This window comes from Tamandua tetradactyla, chromosome 9 (genome assembly GCF_023851605.1).
Source record: "Tamandua tetradactyla isolate mTamTet1 chromosome 9, mTamTet1.pri, whole genome shotgun sequence".
Lineage (NCBI taxonomy): Eukaryota > Metazoa > Chordata > Mammalia > Pilosa > Myrmecophagidae > Tamandua > Tamandua tetradactyla.
Window position 1 is genome coordinate 3,011,599 of NC_135335.1, and position 25,284 is coordinate 3,036,882.

The 25,284-nt window shown below is 47.5% G+C and overlaps 1 protein-coding gene across 1 annotated transcript; it reads right to left on the bottom strand.

Annotated features, from left to right (window-relative positions):
- Nucleotides 1-2,126: 2,126 nt before the first annotated feature.
- MRGPRE (MAS related GPR family member E) lies at nt 2,127-3,068 on the bottom strand. The gene has a single exon (XM_077114938.1). The coding sequence runs from the start codon at nt 3,066-3,068 to the stop codon at nt 2,127-2,129; it is 942 nt and encodes a 313-aa protein (XP_076971053.1).
- Nucleotides 3,069-25,284: the final 22,216 nt, after the last annotated feature.

Below are 25,284 nucleotides of genomic sequence, written 5' to 3' on the forward strand. Positions count from 1 at the left end.
TGTAGATGCTAACCATGCTACAGAACCCTTCACGGTGACCTCTAGGCTAGTATTTGACCAAACAGCTTGGCGCCATGGCCCAGCCAAGTTGATACATAAAACTGACCATCATGTGAACCTTTCAGAAGCCATTCAGATCCCAGAACTCTGCCTCTTGGTTTCCTCCTCTCCAAGGACATTTTGAATGTGAAACAATCTCAGTGTCCTTGCTGCGGGGGGTGTGCACCATAGTTGGATCAGTTACACACTTGTTCTCATGACGTAGTGAGTGGTTTTGTGTTATCAGCACATTTTCCTGCTGGAAATGCTGGATGACAACCCAGACTGTAGCAGCAAGATCGGAGTGCTTGTAGAGGGGTTAACACACCGGGGAGCCCTAGAACGGATTCCTCTTGGGGAGCCTCTACCCGGAAAGGACAGCAGTAGCCCGGGTGGGCCGTCTCGTGCAGCGGGATCCCGTGGCCGTGACAACAGGGCTGCTGGCGCGGTGACCATCCTCCGGAGGACACAGCGATGGAGCCATCGGCCCTGGGGAGGCTCCGTGGGGGTCAGGGCACCCGGCCCCCACACCAGGGCCCCCGACGGGGCTGGGCTGTGGGGCTGGAGAACTTTTCTTCCACGGTGCAGCTCCCAGAACTGCCCACCCTCCACCGTGACGCGAACCTTCTATTCTACGGTCAGTTTAGCTTCCGTCCAAGCGGGCACGGGGCCTGAAGTGGGACCATCCTGTGTTCTCCAGCGGGGAGGTACCTGCGACCACGAAGAGGCTGAAAGCGGGAGAAGAGGGGAAACTTGGAGGAGCGGGCCCTGGGAGAGAGGATTTTGGAGGAGGGGGTCTTTTTAAAAAACATTTTTATTGACAAATCTTCACATATACACAGTCCATACATGGTGTACAATCAGTGGCTCACAGTATCATCACATAGTTGTGTATTCATCACCATGATTATCTGTGGAACATCTGCATCATTCCAGAAAAAGATATAAAAGAAAAAAGAAAAAATTCATACATACCATACCACTTACTGCTCCCTCTCATTGACCACTACTATTTCCATGTACCCAATTAATTTTAACCTTTGTCCCCCTATTATTTACTTTTTATCCATATTTTTTTACTCATCTGTCCATACTCTGGATAAAAGAAGCAGTAGACACAAGGTTTTCACAATCACACAGTCACATCGTAAACGTTATATCTTTCTACAATCATCTTCAAGAAACAAGGCTACTGGAACACAGCTCAACAGTTTCAGGTACTTCCCTCCAGCCTCTCCAACACACCATAAACTAAAAAGGTGCTATCTATTTAATGCATAAGAATAACCTCCAGGATAACCTCTTGACTCTGTTTGAAATCTCTCAGCCATTGACACTTTATTTTGTCTCATCTCTCTTTTTCCCCTTTTGGTCAAGAAAATTTTCTCAATCCCTTGATGCCAGGTCCCAGCTCATCCTGGGATTTTCTGTCCCATGTTGCCAGGGAAATTTACACTTTGGGGAATCATGTCCCACTCGGTGGGATTGGGCAGTGAGTTCACCTGCCAAATTGGCTGAGAGAGAAAGGCCATATTTGAGCAACAAAAGAGCTTCTCTGGGGGTGACTCTTAGGCCTAATTATAAGTAGGCTTAGCATACCCTTTGCAGGAATAAGCTTCATAGGGGGAGGAGAGGGTCTTATGGGAAGGGATCTTGGGGGAGGGGTCTTGAAGGAGAGAGCCTGGTAAGAGGGGACCTTGGAAGAGGGGTTCTCATGGGAGGGGGTCTTGGGGGAAGGGGCCCTAGGATGGAAGGTTTTGGAGGAGGGGAGTCTTATGAGATGGGATCTTGGGGGAGGGCTTTGGGGGAGGGGCCTGGTAAAACTCTCGCCCAGTGACTGGCCTTGACCCTTGCTTTCCCTGCGTCTGCAGCAGAAGTGGCCACTGGGGTCCCTCCAGATACGTATTCCTGGGCCCCACCGCCCGGGACCGAGTCCGCCAGCCCGGGTGGCCGGCGGGTTCCTCATGCAGGAGGAGAGAGGACTCGGGAGCGGGAGCTCCTCCACCGCCATCCCGCCCGCTCCAGCCTCGGCCCCTTTGCCCCTCCCCCTCCGAAGCCGCGGCTGCCTCGCCCTCCCCACCGGGCCCTCAGGCCGCTTCCTCCACGAGGCCCCTGCGCGGCGTCTCCCCGCCGGCGCGCACCTCCGCGTCCTCCCCCAGCGCCCGCTGCAGCACCAGCCGGAGCGGGTCTCGCCGCCGGCGGCCCGGGGCGCTCCCCAGGCAGAAGCAGACCACGGGCTTGGCGGCCCGGTGGAGGGCGGCGGTGAGCAAGCTGAGCGCGGAGAAGCGGTGCGGGGCGCGCCAGCGCAGGCTCCGGGCCAGCCAGTACACGCCGAAGGGCAGGTCGCAGGAGAGGGACAGCAGCACCGAGAGCAGCACGAGCGCCGGGAAGCGGCCGGGCGGGGGCCGCGGGGGGCCGCGCTCCACGCACAGCAGCAGCAGCAGGCCGGACGCGCCCAGGGCGCCGCTCAGCAGCCCTAGCAGGACGGCGGCCGCCTGCCACGCGGCCCTGCACAGCGGCCGGCCGGGCTCCCCGAGCGGCGGGGAGCAGGCGCCGCTGGCGAGCAGGTGCAGCACCAGACCCAGCGCCCAGCTCAGCGCGCACACGGCGGTGGCCAGGTGGCGCGGGCGGCGGCAGAGGTACCAGGTGGGGAGCAGGGCTGCCAGGCACTGCTCGGCGCTCACCGCCGCCAGGAGACCCAGGCCCACCAGGTGGCAGAAGAACCTCAGCGTGGCCAGGCTGGCGTGCACGAAGCCGGGGATGGCCGTCTGGCCTGGCAGCAGGTCGGAGACCACGGCCACCGTGTGGCAGCCGAGGAAGATGAGGTCGGCGCAGGCCACGTCCAGCAGGTAGATGGAGCACGGGTTCCTGTAGACGTTGGAGCTGAGCAGCCAGAGCACCGCTGCGTTGCCCAGCAGCCCGCCCAGGCTCAGGGCCTCGGTGAGGGACAGGACCACAAGGCTGAAGGTTGCGTCCCCCTGGACACCACCAGGGGGTGCTGTTTGCTGCCTGGGCTCCGGGAGATCCATTGGCGGGGGCGGGAGGCCCCGAGAGAGGCTCCAGAAGCTTCTTCCGCTCTGCTGCTCAGATGCCCTGCGACCACAATTGGCAGCTGAGTGCTGGGGGTCTCCGGGGGTCGTGTCCCCTCCCGAAAGCTGAAGTCACAAGACAGCGAAGGGTCAGACGGGTGATTGGGAGAAGAGATAAAACCCCATGCCTGACACCACCTTTCGTTCTTCTCCCAGGCACGAGCGGAAAGGCTTTCACAGCTGCCCCCAAAGCCCCTGCCTCCCGAGGGTGGATCTCTCTGGGACTGGGGGTGGGGATGAGGGCGGGGGGTAGGGGACCAGCAGATGTGGGAGTGGGGGAAGGAGGGGAGACTTCGATGCTCCGTTCCTGATGGAGTCTTTAATTCTTTGGACCCCAGGTTTTGTCTCAGAGTTAAAGGGTATAGGACATGCCACCCATGTCCAGGGAGCAGAGTGACCACAGAGGGACAGCCCCATTGCCCTGGCCGGTCACATTCCTGATCATCTTTCGGCCACTCCTAACCCTCCAGGCCCTTTCCTGGATATTCCATGAGGAATTTGCTGGTCAGCTCTGGCTTGTGCCAAAATCAGGGCCCCAGGGAACCTTCACCCCCTGCCATCCCCCGCTGTCCCTTAAGCCGGACCTCTGCCCCTGGGGGACTGGGGGAAGGCTCCGAGCTTCTCACCTGTCATTCGCCCCTCTCCTTTGGGGAGGGGAGGGCTATTGTGGCTCCCCACCCCAGGCAGTCGGCACCCCCACGGTCCTGCGTGCCTGTGGGGGGAGGCTGCGGCCGTCCCATGTGTCTGACCACAGCTGAAGGTCAGTTCTGGGAGGCAACCAATACCCCACGTGAGCCCGTGTTCTCCATCCCCGCTTTGCCAGCAGTAAAGCTCCTATATAGACCCCACGGGACTCTCTAGAGCCCAGGGGACGTGCAGTGGTTGCTCCTTGCAGCCCCCTACGTGCTCCGGCCGTCTGTGCCCACCCATCTGCGAGCTTGAGGGAAGGACTCAGAGAAGACGCGAAGGCAATGCTCACACCCTTCCCCCTGGGGGATCCCCACCCCTCCCTGGCCTTCCTGAGTAAGGATGGAGGGGACCTGCTTTCCCTTTGGCCTTGGTGTGGGCCGGGCAAGCATGCATCCCCGGGGTCCCACCTTCATCTCTTTGGCTGTCAGGAATGGGGACACAGAGTGAAGCCACCTTCATGCTCATCTCCCTCCGCTGCATGTGAGGGGTGCAGGGTGGAGAGGGTGGGGTCCGGGGCGTGGCGGGGGGAGCGGGGGGTGGAGGATGGCGCATCTACGGGCGGAGGACAGAGCCCTCACCCCTTTGATCGTCTCCTTGACCCTCTTTGAGACTTGAGCTCAGGCCCTCCTTCCTCCTCAAGCCTGGAACTCAAGGGGATGAGCTGGCAGGAGGGAGTTGGGACAGATTAGAGACAGAGTGGCCAGTGAGAGAACATCTGCATTCAAAGGACCGTCTCCTCTGGGATCAGCCCAGATGGGCTGCAGGCAGCACAGCCCAAGTAGAGGGCAGGGGGCCTGCAGAGCCCCATTGTTGACAGCCTCGGAAGAGCTGGGGCCATGCCCTGCTGCCCTCCCCCATCTGGCCAGCAGAGGGTCCCCGAGACCTGCCCTCAGAACTCCAGCCCTGCTTCTTACCTCTGCAGGTGGAGGAGCTGGCCAGGGTTCTGCTACTCTCCAGCCTGGGGCAGGGGCTGCCGCCGCGGGGTCCACACCCCAGAGTGTCTGGGCAGCTCCCCCTCAGCCTGAACCCCTTCCTTCTGTGGGGTGCGGCTGCGGATAGGGCTGGTCAGGAAGGAGACAGCCGCTGGATGCTTTCTCCTCTCCTCCGGCTCCTGCCCAGTGCGAGCAGTAAGACTCTGGGAGACCAGGGCCCTCCCTGCAGCTTTCCGGGCAGGCGAGGCGAGTGGAGGAGCTGGGTGGAGCTGGGCCAAGCAGTGACCTCATCAGCACTCCCGAGTGGAGACACCGACTCCCTGGGGGTCCTTTATGAACCACTTTCCCTCCATCAGATGATTCGGAGGCTTAGCCAAGTGCTGGGCTGCTGGTGGGTCCCTGTCCTGGCAGCAAGACTGTCTGTCTGTACAGTGCAGGGGCTGCCAGGCTGCCTCACTCGAGGTGGCACAAGTAGGGGAGCATTTGGCCCTGAAAACAGGAGAAGGGCACATGAATTGAGGTGACACGGATGCGGTGGTTGACAGGTGGCGAGAAGCTGCCCACCCAATCTGTGGCCAAAGAGCCCCTAACACGGACCTCAGCATCATCCTCAACACTTGAGAATCCCATGCCATCTGCTTGTCTTAGAAGGACAACTCGTCTCTATATCCTTTCAAATTATGTAGTGTTCTCTGAGAAGGAGGTTGTGGCTGGCATGTAAAGAGAAGGAAAAGACATTCACCTTTGATTTTTGATCTTCCAAGAATCCAGGTACTAGCAATCTTTCCTCATCTTTATATTTTGAAAAATGTTCAGCTTCCAGCAAAGTTGCAAGAATAGTGTCCCATTTACTAAATGTTAACTTCCCCCACATGCTCAGTCCTTGGAGACCACGTTTCTGAGTCATGACAGTCTACCTTTAAACACGTCAGCATGAATCCGTTAAGAGTAAAGAGCTAAGAGCTAAGTGTGCCTCCCCCTAAGCAAATGCAGTGGCCACACTCAGGAAATTTTGCATTGATGCATTGCTATTATCTGGTATATAGTTGTGCCATTTATTAAGATACTGTATCTCAGCTCTAAATGTACCCTTCCCGCTATGTTTTGTGGTGCTGGGTCCGGGATTCTGGAAACCACATTTCTAGTGTTGCCAGCTGCTCCCTGTGGGGCTCTGCTAATAGGGGGTGCTAGAGAGAGACTGCGGGGCTGGGGTATTTCACTCCTTCTAATTTTGTTTCCTCTTCCTGTGTTTGCTTTCTTTTATTGTCGGTATTCACCAGCCACATTCTTCTTCTCCTTTCTTTCTTTCTTAATATTTTTATTGTACAACCTTAACAAATGTGCATTCTTTTTTTTAAATTTATTAATTAAATTAACAAACCAAATAAAACATTGACATATATAATCAGTAATTCACAATATCATCACTTAGTTGCATATTCATCATTTCTTAGAACATTTGCATCAATTCAGAAAAAGAAAAAGATGATAGAAAAAGAAATAGAATGAAAACAGAAAAGAAAAAAAAAAGATTATACCTACCATACCCCTTACCCCTCGCTTTCATTTATCACTAGCATTTCAAACTAAATTTATTTTAGCATTTGCAAATGTGCAAACATTCCTGACATGCAAAGATTCCATCCATGGTGTACAATCGGTGGCTCACAATATCATCGCATAATTGTGTATTCGTCACCATGATCATTTCTTTAAACACTTCCTCACGCCAGCAAGAGAAATAAAAAAGAAAAAAATCATACATGCCATACCCCTCACCCCTGCCCCTCATTGACCGCTACTATTTCCATCTACTCAATTTTAACCTTTGCCAGCGCATTCGTCTTCACCCAGTGGCAGCAGTTTGTAGTTTTCCCCACACTCGTAGAAACAGCCTCATTTGTGTTTGAGATGACAGCCACTGGGCAGGGGACCCCGTGCTCGGCGATCAGAGTTTTAATTCGGCAGCTCCCCCACCCCACTTCAAAATTTTAATAATTTCCTTTTTCCCCGCAGCCCTAGCGGTGGTTGGCAGCTGCTTCTTCACTCGCTACTTCTGTAATGCCGTAGTATTCCTTTCTGGCTTTGGGCTCGTCAATGCTTAGTTAACAATTCTTTATATTAAATTCTTCTTCTTGGAATAGCATGTGGTTTTTGCATCCTGAGTGTGTCCTTATTGGTACTGAAACGGGTCCCAGCAGTAGCCCCTGGAGAAGGGTGGTGGTTTGGGACTGATGTGTCCTTGGCTCTGACCTTGGTGATAAGCTCCTTGTCGATGAGAATGGGATGCTAATGATCCCACCAGAGTTGATCATGTTAGCACCCTGGGTTGGCCGTGATGACGTGCAGACTGCAGCACGTGCCCTAGGGACCAGGTGGCTGCTGGGCTTGGACACTGGCCTTCGAGGACGTGGTGATGCTGCTTCTCGGTGCACCGGACTTCGCAGAGGGAGGACAGTGACTTCCACTCTGGCCCAAGGGAGCATCGGTTGTGGAATTATCCTCCCATCGTAAACAACCAGAAAATCAAATAACTGCTTTAGGACATGAGAGTCCGACACACATAAGCACAATGAAATAGGAATCCCAGAAGGAGAATAGAGAGAGGAGGGCAGAAAAATATTTGAGGACATAATCATTGAAGAGTTCCAAAATTTGATAAAAAACTATAAACCCACACATCCGAGAAGGTCAGTGACTCTCATACAGAAAAAACAATGGTGATCACTTCTTGCTGAAAGTTATTGATAAAGAGAAATTCTTAAGAGTAATGAGAGAAAAAAGTTAGAAGCCAATGGAATAGTAGCTTTAAAGTGTTGAAAGAAAAGAGCTGTCAACCTATAATTCTACACCCGGAGAAAATATCCATCAGAAATTAAAGCAAAATAAAACCTTGTTTTCAACGAGTGAAACCTCAGAAAAATTGTTTCCAGCAGGTATGTACAGTACAGCAGTGAAGCCTAAAGGACTTTCTTCAGATGGGGCTGAGGGGCGAAGCGGGAAGTAAGCGGAAGCGGAGGAGAAGGGACCAGCCGTGGGCACGTGCTGGAGCAGGTTCACAAGCCGAGGGATCCAAGATGGCCAACGCCAGCACAGGACGTACAGGCTCCAGGAGAAAGCCGGCCTTGCTGATATTAGCACTGGACTTCCAGCTTCAACACTCTTTTTGAAATGCTGATAAATTCCCATTGGTAAATCAGAGCCAGTTTGAGGTCTCTGCCCCAGGCCCCTGGGCAGGAACATCCATGGGTGAGGGTCCCAGGGGCGTGTAAGTCGAGTGTGGGGGTCCCTGCAGGGAGAAGTGCTCATGATACCAAATCTCACAGCCAGCCAAGTGGAGCTTCTGGAAGCCAGTCCTAGAGTCCCCAGTTCTGCCTCTAAATTTCTTTCTGTACAAGGAGATATTAAACATGGGATAATATGAGGGAGGGCACGCAGGGAGCAGGATGGACGTACAGCCTTGTTCTCGAAATGCAATGAGTGGCTTTGTGGTATTATGCCATTTTCTTGCCCAAAACACTGGATGACAGTATAATCAGCTGTGAACCAAGGGGTTGTCAGAGCTAGGTCATCTAGACTGATGACTCACATTAATGGATTTCCTAATACTGAACCATTTTGACATTCCTGGAAGAATCTTCGGCTGGTCAAAACGGGTTAGTTCTTTAAAGTGACGTTGGCTTCCATTTGATGATGTTTTATTTAGGAGTTTTGCTTTGATGCTTGTAAATAAAATTGTAGGTTTTTGATATTGTTGTTGTCCTGTGCATGCTATCTTTGCTTCATCAGTGGGTTCTGCAAATTTTCCTTCATTTTCTGTGCCGTGGAGCAAGTTCATAGCATTGCAACTGCCTTGTTTTTGAGGATTGGGTGGGTATCTGGGTCTGTGCTCTTTGTGGGATAATTCCTTGATAACTTTATTTCTTAGATGGAAATTGGTTCATTGGTTTAGTTATGCTTTCTTTCTCTCTTGGGGTCAATTTTAGTGTACAGTTTTTTTTTTTTCTAGGAAAATATCCAGTTTACCTGGATTTTCAATGCATTTGCATAAAGTTGTACAAAGCATGTGTTTCAATGTTCCCTGATTCAGTGTTTGTTCCCCTTATTAGTTTGTGCTTTGAGATTTCTTCCTGTCTGTCTTGATTAGGGAAGCTGACTTTCTATTTTTTCAAGGACTCAGTATTTTATTAATTTGTTCTCTGGTTTTTTTTCCTATTTCATGAATTTCTGCTTTTATTATTATCATTTCTTTCATTGTGCTTTCTTTTGGTTTGCTTTGATGTTTTTCTTTTCAAGCATTTTGAACTTGAAATCGAATCCATTTACTTTTATTCTTTTATTTTACTCATCTAAGAATTTATGAATTTTCTTCTTTTCACTGCTTTGAATATACCCAATATGTTCTGATGTGTAGTGTTTTCACTTTTATTGTTTTTAGAAGTTCTGAAATTTTGATTTGTGTTTCCCTTTTCACTCAGGAATAACTTGATAGAGTTTTAAAATTTCCAGGTGGAAGGGCCCTTATGAGTTTTTTTTTGTTGTTTGTTTTGTTTTGTTTTTTAACATGGGCAGGTACCGCGAACCGAACCCGGGTGCTCTGGCATGGCAGGCAAGCGTTCTTGCCTGCTGAGCCACCGTGGGCCGCCCATGACTTTTGATTTTTTTAAAAAATCATGTACTTACTGGATTGTGATCAAGGAACTAGCCATTTAATTGTGAGTTTTGGAAGAGTCCATGGTCCTTGGTGCCTTTTTTAAAATTTTTTTGAGGCTTACAGGCTGGTTGATTAGTAAACTGGTCCCTTCCTTCCTCCCTCCCTCCCTCCCTCCCTCTCTTTCTTTCTTCTTTCTTTCTTTGCCATTTCTTCCTCTTTCTCTCTTTATATCTCTTCTTTCCTTCCTTCCTCCTTCCCCTTCTCACTTTCTCTCTTTACCTCTTAAAAATTTCCAAACGTTACGGACACTGAATACCTACTCTTACAGACTGAATCAAGCACCCTACAAATACATGTTCAAGTCCCTCCCCCACCCTGGGCAGGTGGACTCATTTGTGAATGGGATCTTCAGAGATCCTGTTAAGCTAAGGCCACACTGAGTCATGTCGGCCTTTATCCAACATGAGAGCCGGACTTCGTGGCGGAGTGGAGAGGAGCAGGAGAAAGGTTGGCGGTGATAGAGACAGAGACCGAGCTGTGGATTGCTGACAGGGCACCACCAGAGGCTGCAGATTTTGGAGGCAGTGTGACCTGCTAATACCTTGAGGCTGGACTTTTAGCCTCCAAAACTGTGAGACAATGAATTTTCTCGTTCAAGTTGACAAGTCTGCGGTGGTTGTAATAGAAGCCTTGGCAGAGACTAAAACAACCACCAAGCAGCAGCTTCCTCCTTCCCTCCTCCCCATCCTCGGCTCTACTTCCTGTCTCTATGAATTTACGATTTCTAGATATTCCATAGAAATGAACAGCCTTTTTCCCTATGTGCTTAGCTTATTCCACTCAGTACAATGTGCTCAAATTCATCTATGTTCCAGCTTTTCTCAGAACCTTATTCCTTCTTAGGGCTGAATAACATTCCCTGTGCCACGTGTTGTTCACCTGTTGACGGACGCCTGGATTGTGTCACTTTTTGGCTGCTGTGAATAATGCTGCTATGGACATTGGGGTAGAGAGTCTGAGTACCTGTTTCTAATTTCTCTGGACATCTCCCTAGGAGTAGAATTTCCTGTCCACGTGGTAACTATGGTGGTTTGGAGCTGTCTGCCTCAGAAAGGCGTGTTCTTAGATGTCATCCATTCCCGTGGGCGTGGACCCATTGTGAGTAGGACCTTTGACAAGGTTACTTCAGTTTTGGCCAACCCAATAAGAAGGGGTCCTTATCCTACTACTACAATCCTGAATGAGCAGAATGAAATTCAAACAGATCGAGAGAAGCCACCACGGGAGCAGCCAGAAGCTGAGAGTCAACAGAACTTGGAAGAGAATGGTGAGGCCAGGAAACACCGCCATGTGCCTTCCCATGGGACAGAGAAGCTCAGGACCAAGGATTACCTTCAACCAGCCCCAGAAGCCATCTTTGGGAGGAAAGCATCAACTTGCTGAGGTCTTTATTTGTACTTCTCTTAGCCTCAAAACTGCCAGTCATTAAATTCTCATTGTTTAAGCCAACACGTTGCATGATATTTGCTGGAGCAGCCAAGGAAACTGAAACAATAATTCTATATTTAACTTTTTGAGGAACCACCAAACTGCTTTCCATGGTGACTGCATTTTACGTTCCCACCAGCAATGCAGGAGGGTTTCAGTTTTTCTGCATCTTCTTCAACACCTGCTATTTTCTTTTTTTTCTAAAATAGTAGCATTCTTGTGGGTGTGAAATGGAATTTCATTGTGGTTTTGATTTGCATTTACCTAATGACTTATGATATAAAGCATCTTTTCATATGGTTTATTGGGCATTTATACATCCTCTTTGGAAAAATATTTACTCAAGTCCTTTGCTCATTTTTAATGAGGTTGTTTGTCTTTTTGTTGTTGAATTGTAAGAGTACTTTATATATTCTGATATTCAACCCTAATCAGATGTGAGTGGCAGTAATTTTCTCCCATTCTGTATGTTACCTTTTCACTTTCCTGGTAATGTCATTTGATGCACAAACGTTTAAAAATCTGATGAGATCTGACTTTTCTATTGTTTCTTTTGTTGCTTGTACTTTTGGTGTCATATCTCAGAATTCAGAGTGATGATTTGTTCCTTTGTTTTCTTCTAGGAATTTTTTGGATTTAGCTCTTCCATTTAGGTCATGAATAAGTTTTGAGTTAATTTTTGTACACAATGTAAGGGGTACATTTATTCTTTTGCATTTGTACATCCAATTTTCTTAACACCATTTGTTGAAGAGACTATTTCCTCATTTTATGTACTTAACATCCTTGTTGAAAATCAATTGACAGTAGATGTGCTAGTCTATTCCTGGACTTTCGATTCTGTTCTGTTGGTCTGTTTGCCTACCTTGGGTCAGTATCATATTGTTTTGATTACTGAGCTTTGTCGTAATTTTGAAATAAGGCAGTGTGACTCCTCTAACTTTGTTCTTTTTTTTTTTTTTCAAGAGTCTTGGCTATTTGGGGTCATTTGCAATTCCACATAAATTTGAAGATTTTCTTTGCCATTTCTGCAAAATGCTGCTGGAATTTTAGTAGGGATTGCACTGACTCTGTAGACAGCTTTGGGTAGTATTGACAGCTTAACAATATTGAGTTTTTCAATCCATTGATGTGGGATGTCTTGCAATTTATTGAGGCCCACAATGGTTTTGGCCATGGCCCGTTTTCACTTCATACACTGACTTTGCTGAATAAGCTACATCTCTACAGCACTTAACAGTTTGTCTAGCGCTTTCATGTTTCCAGTCCATTTCCAGTTAACTATTTCATTTACTCCCATCACATCACCATCTCCCTTACGAGCGAGGAGGCTCAGAAAGAGGGAGCAACTCCATCAAGTATCCACAGCGACACGTGGCAGAGCTTTAGCTTGACTCTGATTTGTCTGACCCCAAACCTGTGCTGATTCCATCTAGTAAGGCTGACTCCAGTGGACCTTGTTAGGACAGGGACTTTCCCCAAGAAAGCACATCTTTCCTGGATCACAGTCTGACTTGGAACGGAATTGTGACCCAAGAAAAAAGGCAAAGCTAGCCCAGTGAGAAGTTTTAAGGAACAGGTGCTGGGGGTCATGGAGAAAAGCTTTCCACAGCTCCTGTCCCAGCCCTCGCTCATTGTTCATGGTGGTAGCTGGCCCCTAAGTTGGCCTGTGCTCCTTGCTGTGCTGCATTGAATAGTATTCCCCCCAAATTCACATCCATTTGAAACTTTAGAATGTGACCTTAATTGGAAATAGGGCCTCTGCATATATTACTGGCTAAGATGAGGTTATGCGGGGTTAGGGTGGGCCTTAAATCCAATGACTGGTGTGATGCAGCCACAAGTTAAAGAGCACCAAAGATTGCTGGCAACCACCAGAAACTAAGGGGGGTTCTCCTAGCTAGAGCACTCAGAGACGGCATGGTCATGTGGGCACCTGCATCTCAGTCTTCTGGCCTCCAGTGCTGGCAGGGGGTAACTTTCTGTAGTTTTGAGCCCCCTGTTTGTGGTCGTGGTGGCCCCAGGGAATGAACACCCTTGCCTCTTGTAGCGTCCCCACCCACGCCCCTCCTGAGAAGAGGCAGACCCATGTGACAAATGGAAATTAGGACACAGCGCTTCTGAGGCAAGGACACAAAAGATGCTGTATCTTCCACCTTGCTCTCCTTTGGATTGTCCACCCTGCAGGAAGCCAGTGGCCATGTTGTAAAGGTGTTTAAACCTTTACCTGTGTAGAGGCCTCCTGCCAACTACAAATGCCAATTTGCCAGCTGACGTGATTAGACGTTTTAGTTTCCTTTGTTGCTCAAGTAAATACCATGAAATGGGTCAGATTAAACAGTAGGAATTTATCCACTCATGATTTGAGACTAAGAGGAAGTCCAAATCAAGGCGTCATCAAGGTAATGCTTTCTTCCCAAAGACTGGAGCTCTGGGGCTGGCTGCTAAGGATCCTTGGTCCTTGGCTCCATGTCACCTGGAAATGCACATGGTGCCCTCTCTTGGCCTCTCCCTTCTTTTTCTGGATTTCATTGTCCATCAACTTCTCACTTTCTATGGCTTTCTCTGTCTGAATTTCATTTTCTTATAAAGGAACCCAGTATTAAGATTAATCCCCATCCTGATCGGACTGGACCACACCTTATCTGAAGTAACTTCATCAGTGGGTTCACAACCCCTTACGTTGGGTTCATAACCACAGGAAAGGATTAAGCTTAAGAATATGGTTTTCTCCTGGGTACACACAACTCCAGGCCACCATATGCCATTCTGGAGTCAGATCCTTTCAGGCTACTGAAGTCCCAGTGAACATGTCCCTTCATGAGCAACCCTAAGCTAAAACCACCCAGGCGAACTTCTAAATTCTTGACTTACAGAAACTGCGAGAGGTGATGCTTGTTGCGGTTTTAGCCACTAAGTTTTGGAGTAATTTGTTACACAGTAATAAGTAACTTATGGACCCCCCAGCACCCCTCTCCACAAGCAGAGACTAGAGCCTTTTGCTTACAGCAGGTGGGAAGAAAGGTCCAGGTATTGGGGCTATGGGTTCTTTCTGAGCTCCTTCTCCATTCTCTCCCTGTCCTGCTGTGGAGAGTTCCTGGGTGGCTTTATTTTGTTCTAGGACATCTGTGAATGAGCCATGAGATAACCTGAACTTCAGGGTCGGCGATGGAGCCTCTGCTATCCAGGAGATGAGGGTCAGATCTGACTTGGGGTCGGCTCCCAATCAGGAGAGATGATGTGGGTCTCTGTGCTGGGTGCTGGCCAGTGACTGGTAAGGGTGGGCAGTTGTATCAGAGAGGAATAGGTGAGGGAAATGCTTGAGCAGCCTGGGACTGTGTGTTGTCTTGGATGGGGCTGGTGCCGGGAACTTGGGGTTGCATACTCACCGTGTGCACTTCTCTTTCATTGTCCTACAAGTGTTTCTGCGGCAGCTTCTTACTTAGCTCTTGTGTTGCCCCAGGCCATTCAGCCCCAGTCCCCCGTAAGTTGCTGAAAGGTGGGAGACCCGGGAGCTCCCCTCACAGCTCTAATGGGGGAGTTCTTGGAGCAGAGGGATGACGTGGTGCTCTCCCGAACCCCAATTCCCTCTAAAAATGGGTTGTGATGGGCTCTTTAAAGAATACAGGCTCCTGGAGAGCCCCTCCCACCCCCAAACCTAGTGCATTGTGACCTCCAAGTCTGGGGGCCGGAATGTTCTTTAGAAGCTTCCCAGGTGACTCTGATGCAGTGAGCTAGTTTTGGCTGAATTATTATTATAATTTTGGAGGATGCATGGTCTAGGAATCGAACCTGGGTCTCCTGCATGGAGGTAAGCATTTGGCCACTGAACCACCTGTGTACCCACTTGATTATTTTAAACTGTTTGTCCAACTCTTCTCACCCGGGCCGGCGCAGGGTGACCACGGCTTATCTGTGACCTGCGGCGTGAGCCTCCTACAGCCTCGGCCCCAGCCCAGCCCCTTTGCAGCCCAGCACATCACCCTGCGCTGCCTGGCTTCTCCGAGGCATGGTGGCGGGGGGCACTTAACTTTGAATTCATGCACAGAATGATGGACCTTCCTGCTCAGGCAGGGTCTGTCTGTCCCTGCATCCTCCCTCGTCATTTCCTGCCTGCCCCACTGCCTGATGACAGCCACGTCGGTGCTTCTGGATCTCAGCCTCTTCCCTGCATGTCCACGAGGCCGGCAGACTGTGAAAGAAGGCCATACATCCCTGCACGGAGAGGTCCAGGCTTCACCACCCCCTGTGCTTGCTTTCAGGAGACTTTGTATGTGTGTTTTCAAAGGTTTCTAGTTTCTAATATTCAACTATTATCATGCTTTACATACCACTCTGTAACCAGGTCCTTTCAGTTTTTCCTCACTGGGCCATGCAGCTTTAGTTCATTCATTTTCTATTGGTGGTGTGAAGTCCACTGTACTATAAATTAATTGTGCTTGCAATATATTTATCCATCCTCCTGTTGCTATATATATGTGTGTGTGTGTGTGTCTGCTTTGCTGTTTTTCACTGTAAGAAACAATATTACCTTGAAGTCTGGGTCTGAGCAGATGACACAGGAAACTCTGTGAAGTAGGTATGAAAAGATGCTAGAATTTGACTAAACCAGATGAGGGATATACAAGTGTTCATTGTATTTTGAAATACATTTGGATATGTTTGCAATTTTCCATAATAAAAAAGAGAGACTGAAATATTTTGAAAATCACACATTTTTAAAGTGCAAATGTTAATTAGTGGGATACACACACACACACACACACACACTCACAGAGTCTACACTTGAATATTCTCCAGTAGAGAAATCAATGAACTGGAGCTGAAAATATCAATATGGATGAATTTCACAAATGTCATGTTTAATGAAGAGTAAAACAAGTCATGGGAGGATACATGCATTCAGTTAATATACTGTTTTTTGTTTTTTTTTTTCGCATGGGCAGGCACCGGGAATCGAACCCGGTCCTCTGGCATGGCTGGCAAGCATTCTTGCCTGCTGAGCCACCGTGGCCCGCCCCTTTCAGTTAATATACTGTTTATATAAAAACACTATAAAATGGGCAGGCTCTAGACGGGCCTAGTACAGCGATGAGGTGGGGACACGTGGCAGTGACGACAGCCGTTGTTCTGTGCAGGCCAGGGAGGCGGGTTGCAAAGAGGGCACACAAAGCTTCAGTGCTGTGGGCAGCGCCCATTTCTTAAGCATGCATCACAGGGTATTTATGTCTTATATATATTCTGTGTCTTCTTTAGTATGTGTAAGATATTTTATAATAAACATTTTAATATTAAAAATATGTAGTCTAGGGGATGCTATTAGGGTCTCTTCTCCCAGTACTGGGGGTCCATGATGCCTACAACCCTAGCTTTGTTCGCTGCTAAGGGAACGCTTAGACTGTAGCATCCTGTAAATAATAATCAAGTAGACCCCTTCCTATTAGTTGCTGTAATTCCCATACATTTGCAATTATTCTCTCCTCTGCCCCATCCTTTATGTTTCTCTCGGTTTGGTTTCACTGTTGCTATTGCATATTACTTCACATGGCAAGAAACAGGAAGCTTGTGACTTCCCCTTTGGTGGGCACAAAACCATGATATGCAGAGTTTTGGCCTGATAAGATTTGACTAATATCAAAAGAAGAGTTTGTCTTTGAAAGTCAGATTCAATTGCTCCATTTTGGGGGAAGTGGAAGAGATGTAAGCAATAAGTGATTGTCGAGCTTTTATCTTTTATTTTTACTGTCATAGGGAATTGAAGGCAGTATACCAATTTGACTCTATGAATTGACTCTATGAGGTCTTCAAGCCTCCACCTCTGGCTGCCAGGGCCCACTGCTGACACAGGTTTCACTGGACCAGTTCTGCCTCTTCTCTTGGATGACCATTTCTATTCCAAACCACATTATGATCGAAAAAAGATGTGTTTCCTTGGAGAGGAGCATCCTGTCCCTGCCCTGAAATGCCACCACTGGCATCAGCTGAACTTAAGTGGAGTGGATGCAGTATGAATCAAACCATGACTCTGCCAGCATAACTATATCTTTGGGGGAATTGCTCCTTTTCTCACCCATGGGAAAGAAAATGATGTTTTAGGAGTTAAAAGGAGCAGTAAACTGTAAATGATTTGGAAGTGCTAAAGCTCTTTACAAACGGTGAAGTGCTGTGTAGACGTCATCCACATCTATGGATGCTTTGTGGTGGTTTTTCTTCTTCCTTCTGGGTAGAAAAAGCACCTCCTTAATGATTGTAAGTGTCCATTTTTAATCAAGACAAAGACCTTACATGGAATGGGATGGTTTTGAAACATGTCGTAAATGTTCTGGATGTCTCTCCTATTACCAGGTGGGGTGTATGTCCCCAGTCCTTGAAACTGGGTAGTTTGTAGCTGTCTTGAACAACAGAGGATGGCAGAAGTGATACTGTGTAACTTCAAAGACTAGGTCAGAAAAGCTTCCTCTTTGTGTGCTGCAACACTTGCTCTTGGAGCACTGAGCCACCATCTAATTAAGTTCAACTACCTTGACGCTTCCATTCTGAGAGGGAGCCCAAGCTACACGGAGAGGCGAACTGGTTGACTATCCCAGCTGAGCCAGGTCTTTCAAGCATCCCAGCTGTGCCAGTTTGAAAGGATGTGTGTCCCCTAGAAAAGCCATGTTTTCATCCTAATCCCACTTTGTAAAGGCAGCCTTTTCTTCCAATCCCTATTCAGTACTGTGTGTTTGAGACCTTAATTAGATCATCTCCCTGGAGATGTGACTCAGTCAAGAGTGGTTGTTAACCTGGATTAGGTGGAGACGTGTCTCCACCCATCCCAGGTGGGTCTTGATTAGTTTACTGGAATCCTATAAAAGAGGAAACACTTTGGAGAAAGGGGGAGATTTGGAGAGAGCAGAGAAGGATGACAGAATGCCACAGAACCACAAAGCAGTGAGTCCACCGGCCAGCAAATTTGGGAGATGAAGGAGAAAAACGCCTCCTGGGGAGCTGGAGAGGAAGCTATCAGATGACACCATGTTCTCCAGGTGCCCTTCCAGCTGAGAGAGGAACCCTGACTGTGTTCGTCATGTGCCTTCTCACTTGAGAGAGAAACCCTGAACTTCATCAGCCTTCTTGAATCAAGGTATCTTTCCCTGGATGCCTTAGATTGGACATTTCTACAAACTTGCTTTAATTGGGACATTTCCACAGCCTAAAAAACTGTTAACTTGCAGCTTATTAAATTCCCCTTTTTAAAAGCTGTTCCACTTCTGGTATATTGCATTCCAGCAGCTAGCAAGCTAGAATACCAGTCTAAGCACCAGACCAGTGAGTTAGGATGGTCTCCAGATGATTCTGACCCTCAGTCAGAGGCCCCTTAATGTAATTGTGGTTTGAGCTTGCTCACAGCATGGTAGATTTAGTATCAAAGCACTTGGGTCTTTTCAGCTGAGGCCCCCACACTGTGACGTAGAGACAAGCCATGCAGTTGTGCCCTAATATCTTACAGAATTTATGAGCACGACAGGATGGTTATTGTTTTATGCCAGTAGTTTTGGAATGTCTGTTGTGCAGCTAGAGTTGACTGAGACGGGAGGACTGGACAATGCAGGTCCGGTACAACAGGTCTGACTCTTGTCCTTGGTCCCTCCCGTGGCCAGGTGTCCCAGTGGGGCAGTGGGAATTCCTGGGGGATAGTTTTGGGCATACTCTTGGCATCAGTGGCAGCGCTGCTTGTGTCCTTGTCCATTTCTGGCTTATCTGGATGCCGAGAGAGAGTCTTTGTTGGGTGCTTCATCTTCCCCATGGGTAGATGCTGCAGATCGAGAATCCATGGATCCTTCAAGACTTGTTGGGAGGCTGTATTAAAAGTGTGACTGCAGCAGGAATAGAAAAAAGACTGATATACATGATGGCTGAGAATCAGACCCATCCTACAGAGAAATGATATGTTTCCGAGGTGGCATGGCAGATCAGAGAAAAGAAGGACCATTCAATGACTGATGAATACTTGTTTATCCATTTGGGAAAAAACGTGCTTCAGCTGCACTGAAGACCCAAATGTGAAAAGCAAACTAAAATTTTGAGAATAAAATATGCAGGAGAATGTCTTTGTGGCTTCAGGGTAAGGAGGACAAATGTACTAGGTGAATCACAAAAATCACAAAATAAAGGAAAAAATTGATAGATTAAACTATGTTAAAAACATAGAACACTCCTGCTTATCAAAAACCACCAATAACAAACAAAAATCCAAGCTGCTGACTGGGAGAAAATGTTTATAATAAATGTAATTAACAAAGGATTACAAGTAGTCCGATGAATCAATAAAAAAAAAACAATTCAATGGGAAAATAGGCCAAGATATGAAAAAGTATTCACAGAAAAGGAAACACAAGGAGCCAATAAACGTCAAAAGGTGCTCAGCCCCACAGCCTCTGATAACTACAAATGGAAACCCCATTACAAAACCATTTCACACTATGTGTTTCGGAAACAAAATAGTCTGTCAATTCCAAATATAAGTGAAGATGTGGAAGAGAAACCCTTTTATGCTGATGGTGGGGTGGAAATTAGTGAAACCGCACTGGAGAGCAGTTTGTCAATATTTGGCAACACTGACAATGTAATGCTCTGTGACTCAGCAATTTCACTTTTCTGGATCATATCAGACAGGATGCAGGCAGGAAGTTGAAGAGCAGAGCTGAGGCTCTGAAACAAGGATTGAAGCAGAGAGCTATCAATATTTGAAAAACGCAGCTCCTGGGATGCTTTTAGACAGTGAGAGCCTGACCATAGTATATCAAGTGAACCTGGGACTGACGTTGCCCATTGTGAGCTGGAGATTGACAGATCCACCAAGGCATAGGTTGGTCGGGAACAGCAGCAATCCATCGTCAATGGACATGGTGCATTTGGGACGGGCCTAATCAGGTCCAAGGCCCGGTAAGTTACATAAAGTAGTAGCCGAGACCTCCATGTCACCAGAGTCTCTTTCACCACACACTTAAGTGCGCATATGAGGTTCCCCAGACCAGCTTATAAAGGAGGAGAAAACTTGGGATTTGTTCATGGATAGGGTGATATGTTGGCCCAAGCTTAAAATAGAGTGCTGCCATAGAGCTCCACTAAGGACACTGGGGAGGGATAGTCCTCCTAGCAGGCAGAGCTGCAAGCATCTTATCCTTCCTTTTGCATGGAGGGAGAAGAAATATGAAATAAGGATTTACATGGACCCCTGGGCAGTGGCTAATAGGGTGGCTGGTTGCCAGGGTCTTGGAAAGGGCAAGATTGGAGGACTGGAGACATGGTATCTGGGAAACAGGCATGCGGCTAGTCCAATGAGAGTGGATGCAAACCATGCAAATCTTTCTACCTCCTGTTAATATACACCAGAATCTCCACCACCCAAAAGACCCTCAACAACCAGGTGGAGAGGATGAGCTTGTGGGTTATCAGTCCTCGACCACCCCAGTGGACCCTTGTTCAGAGGCGTCATGGTGGGGAGGAGGGGGCCAGGCTGGATCTAACCACATGGACTCCTTACTGTGGCCAGTCTAGCAACTGCTGCTGATGAGTGCCCAACCTGCCAGGAGAAATGTTCCTTACTGAAATCTCAAAGTGGAGGACACCAGCAGCACCTTGGGTTGGCAAGTTGATTACAACAGATACTGTCTACCTTGGAGTGACCATCTATTTTTCTGTACTGGAATTGTTTGTTTCTGTACTGGAATACTTGAGATATAGGGTTTACACCTTCTTTATCACCAGGGACATCTGCGGGCTAGAGAATGCCTGAAGTACTCACATGGAATACCTCATTGCGCCACTTCAAATTAAAGAACCAAGGGACCAAGTTGCCGCAAAGGAGGTGAGACAATCAGTAAACAGATTCTTAAACAGGCCAACTCTGCTACAACACCTACAGGGCAGGGGCATGGTCTGCCCTTCAGGAAGCAATATATTTAGCAAACCAAAGACAGCATATAGTGTCACATCTCCAATAGCTAGAAAACACAGGTGCTGAGGGAGTGAAGGGAGAACTGGCTCCTCTCACCATCATGCCCAGTGACCCACTTGCAGAATTTGTGTCCTTGTTATTGAAACTTAGTCTCTGTTGGATTAGAGGGTCTAGTTTCCAGAGGGGAGACACTTCTAGCGGTGGACACAATAAGGGTTCCACTGACCCTCAAGGTACAGATGTTGGTAGATCACTTTGGGATTCTCGCACAACGGGTCTAGCAGACAGAGAAAGGGCCTTCTGTACTGACAATGGTGGGGAGTGGTGGACTTCAGTTTGCTCTCTACCCTCAACCCTAACACCTCCAAGTATCCCGAAGCAATAGTAAAGCGATGGCTCATTGGAATGATCTAAGAAGGACTAAGAGGCCTTGGACAGTGTGTGCTTCCAGACTGTGTCTCCATGTCTTGTTCACTCCTCACAATGCATAAGACATAAATAAAAGGAAAGGATTTGTCAGTGGAGACTTAGGCATATCACACTGACACCTTTTAAAGTCTCTCCAAAACTCTGATATGGACTTCCACTTCTGGAAACATGGTAGACCAGACATGTTGAAAAAAAAATTCTGATTACAAAACAGTTGCAAATTCTTGGTAAAAATCAACAAATGTCCTTTCAAGTATGAGGATCTGTTTCCTGTAAAGTTAGGGAAATTCCAAGGGACTAAGAAATAAACAAGAAGCATGAAACCAGGATGACTATCCTGGGAAGCCTGGCATTTCCAGGAACTAGAGCCTTGGATTTAAGGATTTCATGGAAGAAGGAACCACAGCTGAAAACATATGCATAAAGCTGAGACCTAGGATGGCTTCCCACTCAGTGAACGGATTGACTAGAAAGATTCTGTAGGTTGGTGATGGAAGAGAGCATTAAGATGAGTCTTTTAATCTGGAATTTTGTGGAGAAAAAGTCATACCTGAGATTTTACAACCCCATGCTGCTCTCACATAAGCAGGGGCTTGGTCTTTAATTCCCACACTTTCCAGGACACTTTCTATTACGACAAGAGCTTTGAGGTTAATTTTTACATCTTCTGACTCTGGCTGTCTCCCCCACTATCCATTAAGTAGGAAAAACTCTGCTTCATATTGGAAGATCCACTTTGGATCTTCTCCCAGTTTCCAACTTTCAAATTTGTTCTTATAATAAATTGAGCTTGCAGTGCTCTGGGAATTTAAGAGACCAATCTCATTCCTTCCAAAAGAGGCCATAATTACAAATGTCAACCTTCTTTCCAGACATAATTCCATTATGCCCCACAGTTCTGTGTCTCCCAGGGACTACCCAGGTCAACACCTGTTTTGGTTTTTTGTATCCACATGGCTTTGTACTTCCCCTAATCTGATTCAGTATCCCCCATATCTACCAGACACCCAATCACTGTCCATGCATCTCTGGTTCTCATAGTCTGTCCTTAATCCTCATTCTCTTCCAGATGATTCACACTGCCTTATTGCTGTTACAGAAACCAGGCTGCTTTAATGACAGGGTTCCAGCCTGTGGCTCTGCAGAATTAGCTAATAAACTTCTTTCTACTTGTCCCCTAGCCTCACTGCCACTAATGAATGGGCAGATGCCTCGAGGGGAAAAGCAGCAGAGAACCTTAGAGCCTCATTGCAGCTCTCTTCTCGCCGTGATCGTGGCATTCCATGTTCTGGCTACTGGGGTTTCTCCTGGTTGTTCTTTGTGATTCAGGTGGTCTGATAGAAGCAATTCCGTCATTGTCAGCAGGGGGAGTCTTCATAGATATTTGAAAAATAAACAAATGAAATATCTGCAAATTAAAAAAAAAAAACCTCAGCTTTCTAGAACTAGCTTCTGTGTACTTTGATTTGTTAAAAGTGGTGTGGGACAAATGAATCTACTTTTTTTTTTGCTGGTGTACATAATCTTTTTTCCTCAGTGAAAGTTAAGCCGAATTGGGTAGTATTGTCATTCTTCTAAAAGTATTTTTACAATGAAAAGTTTTAAAATTTTGCAACTCTAGATAGGGCTGTATAATGAACCTGCTCACTATTCAACAGGATTTCACAACACTCATGAATTCAGAGGTAATTTTGTTTCATCTGTACCCCTACCCACTGCCTCGGCTCCAGTATTATTTTGAGGCAACCCCAGACATAATATAATATAATTTAATTTAATTTAATTTATCCCTGTTTGAGTGTGTATCTCTACATAAGGACTTTGAGAAAAACATAAGCCAATACCAACCACACTTAAAATGATCAAACATTTCTTACGATCATCAAACATCCTGTTGGTGTTCAATTAGGGCTGTCCATTGGAAAATTTCCCTTAGGTAGTTCTGGTATACAACCAGGTTTTGGAGTCACGGGTAGATGGAGGAATGGGGGTGGAGGGGCACCCACATAATTGGGATCAGCTATTTAATTTTTTGCATGGATGGGCACCGGGAATCAAACCGGGGTCTCCGGCATGACAGGCGAGAACTCTGCCGCTGCGCCACCACTGCCCACCCGTGGGATCAGCTATTTTTTAAATGTGTTTTCTACCATTTAAAATGAATCGACGTGGAGAAATTTGAAATAATCAAAGCAAACAATGGCAAGCTGCTTTCTAGAAGCACTGGCACTGATGGACCAGAATCCTGATAGGAAACAGCCCACTGAAATGGGGAGAGCCTCTGAAGGGTGATATACGGTCTGGGGATCAAGGGAGCCCACGAGATGGTAAGCATCCTCGGGCTGTCAGGAGCCGGAAGTCCTTGTTGTATAGGCTGGACGGGAGCTAGCTGTGATCAGAACCGGGGGCTGTCAGGAAGGAGTTTGGGCTTTGGGGAAGAACAGAATCCTCCCCACCCTGTGGTCATCAGGGAGGACGCCCAGGGAACCAATATCCTAAACTCTTCCTTCCTCCTGCACTCCACCAGTGTCTCCTATTGGAGGGACCCAACCAGAAGGCAGAGGGCGAGGGAGCAGCCCATAAGTTTCATGTTCCTGGGGCATCCCATCCTTCTGAGTGGGCAGGATGGAGTGCAAGCCCAAACTACCCAAGACAATCTTGAATTTCTAAGAAACGATTGTGTCGAAGTTAGAGGAACTCTCAGAGGAAGGCAAGTAATGGATTCCCCCACATTAATTAGTCAGGAGGAGGAAGTGAACGCCGTTTTTTCAGCCCTAAGTACATCCTACAATCGGGCATTTATGGACAGTCCTGGGATTATGGAAGCACCTGACTTCTGTGGCTCCCCCAGACACAGCCAAGGACACTTGAGGGTTGCAGAGGGAATGCTCCGAGGTTTCTCTGGGGCTGCATCCAGGGCAGGGACCAGGTCAGAGACAAGAGCCGGCAGCAGAGGGCCCCGGTTGGGGGAGGGTGTTTCTAAGGTGGGATTTCACAGAAACGGGTCTGCAGTCCCTGATTCCACCTGTTTCCTCAATCAGTGACTTGACTGCTTCTCTTTCGTGTCTGCTGAATCTCATATAGGACCCCAAGGGGAAAGCTATCTGAGTTTGAGGGGAGCCTGTGTGGGGATAAATCCCCAGAACTCTGGATCTGGGGCAGAAATATCCCTTGGCTTTAGAGAAAGAAGCCTACCCAGCTCATCTGTCTAGACCAGGTGTTGGCTGAGTTTGGAGTTTTGCAGACAATAACTCCTTCCATCTCCAACACTTGAGTTTCCTTTGAAGGCTTTGTGTCAACTTTCATTAGGAACGCAGGGATCTGGAAACCTGCTCTGAGCCATCAGAGCTCAGCACAAGAAGGGGCCCTGGGAAAGCACAGAGGCTCTGCCCTACCCACACCGCGGCACCCAGCACGTCCAGGTCATCTTATCCATCGGTTTGGGCCATTGCGACTATGGTATGGGACTAGGTGGCTGTGCTGGTGATTGTGACTGTGTGCGTTGTGTAAGGACCTGTGACTCCATGTCTGTGTGTGTCTGCCTGTATGAGAAAGCTCGGTTTGAGAAGGCCATGTTCATTATAAATGCAGTTGGATTAGCCCCTAAGGATTGTTTTAGAATAGTCCTTTCATTTTACAGATGGAAAAATCAAGCTCTAAGATGAAGTTCCACTCCTAGACATATGCCCACGAGAAACAAAAGAATTGTACAAGAATGGTCATAGCCTGTATGCTTTGTATTAATGTTGCATTTCTTGGACTTGCTAACTGTATTTAATGCTGTTACATAAGTGACTAAATTGTTCTTGGAAATATTCATAGACGTATTACAGTGTTAAAGGAGCATGATGTATGTAACCTATTCTTCAATGTTTAAAAGACAGATGATAGAATGATATAACAAATATGAAAAATTTAAAAGTTGGTAAATCTGGGTCCCTGGGTAGGGGTATATTGGAGCCCTCTATATAGTGGTTTTGTATTATTTTTAACTGTCCTAAAAATTTGAAATTATTTCAAAAT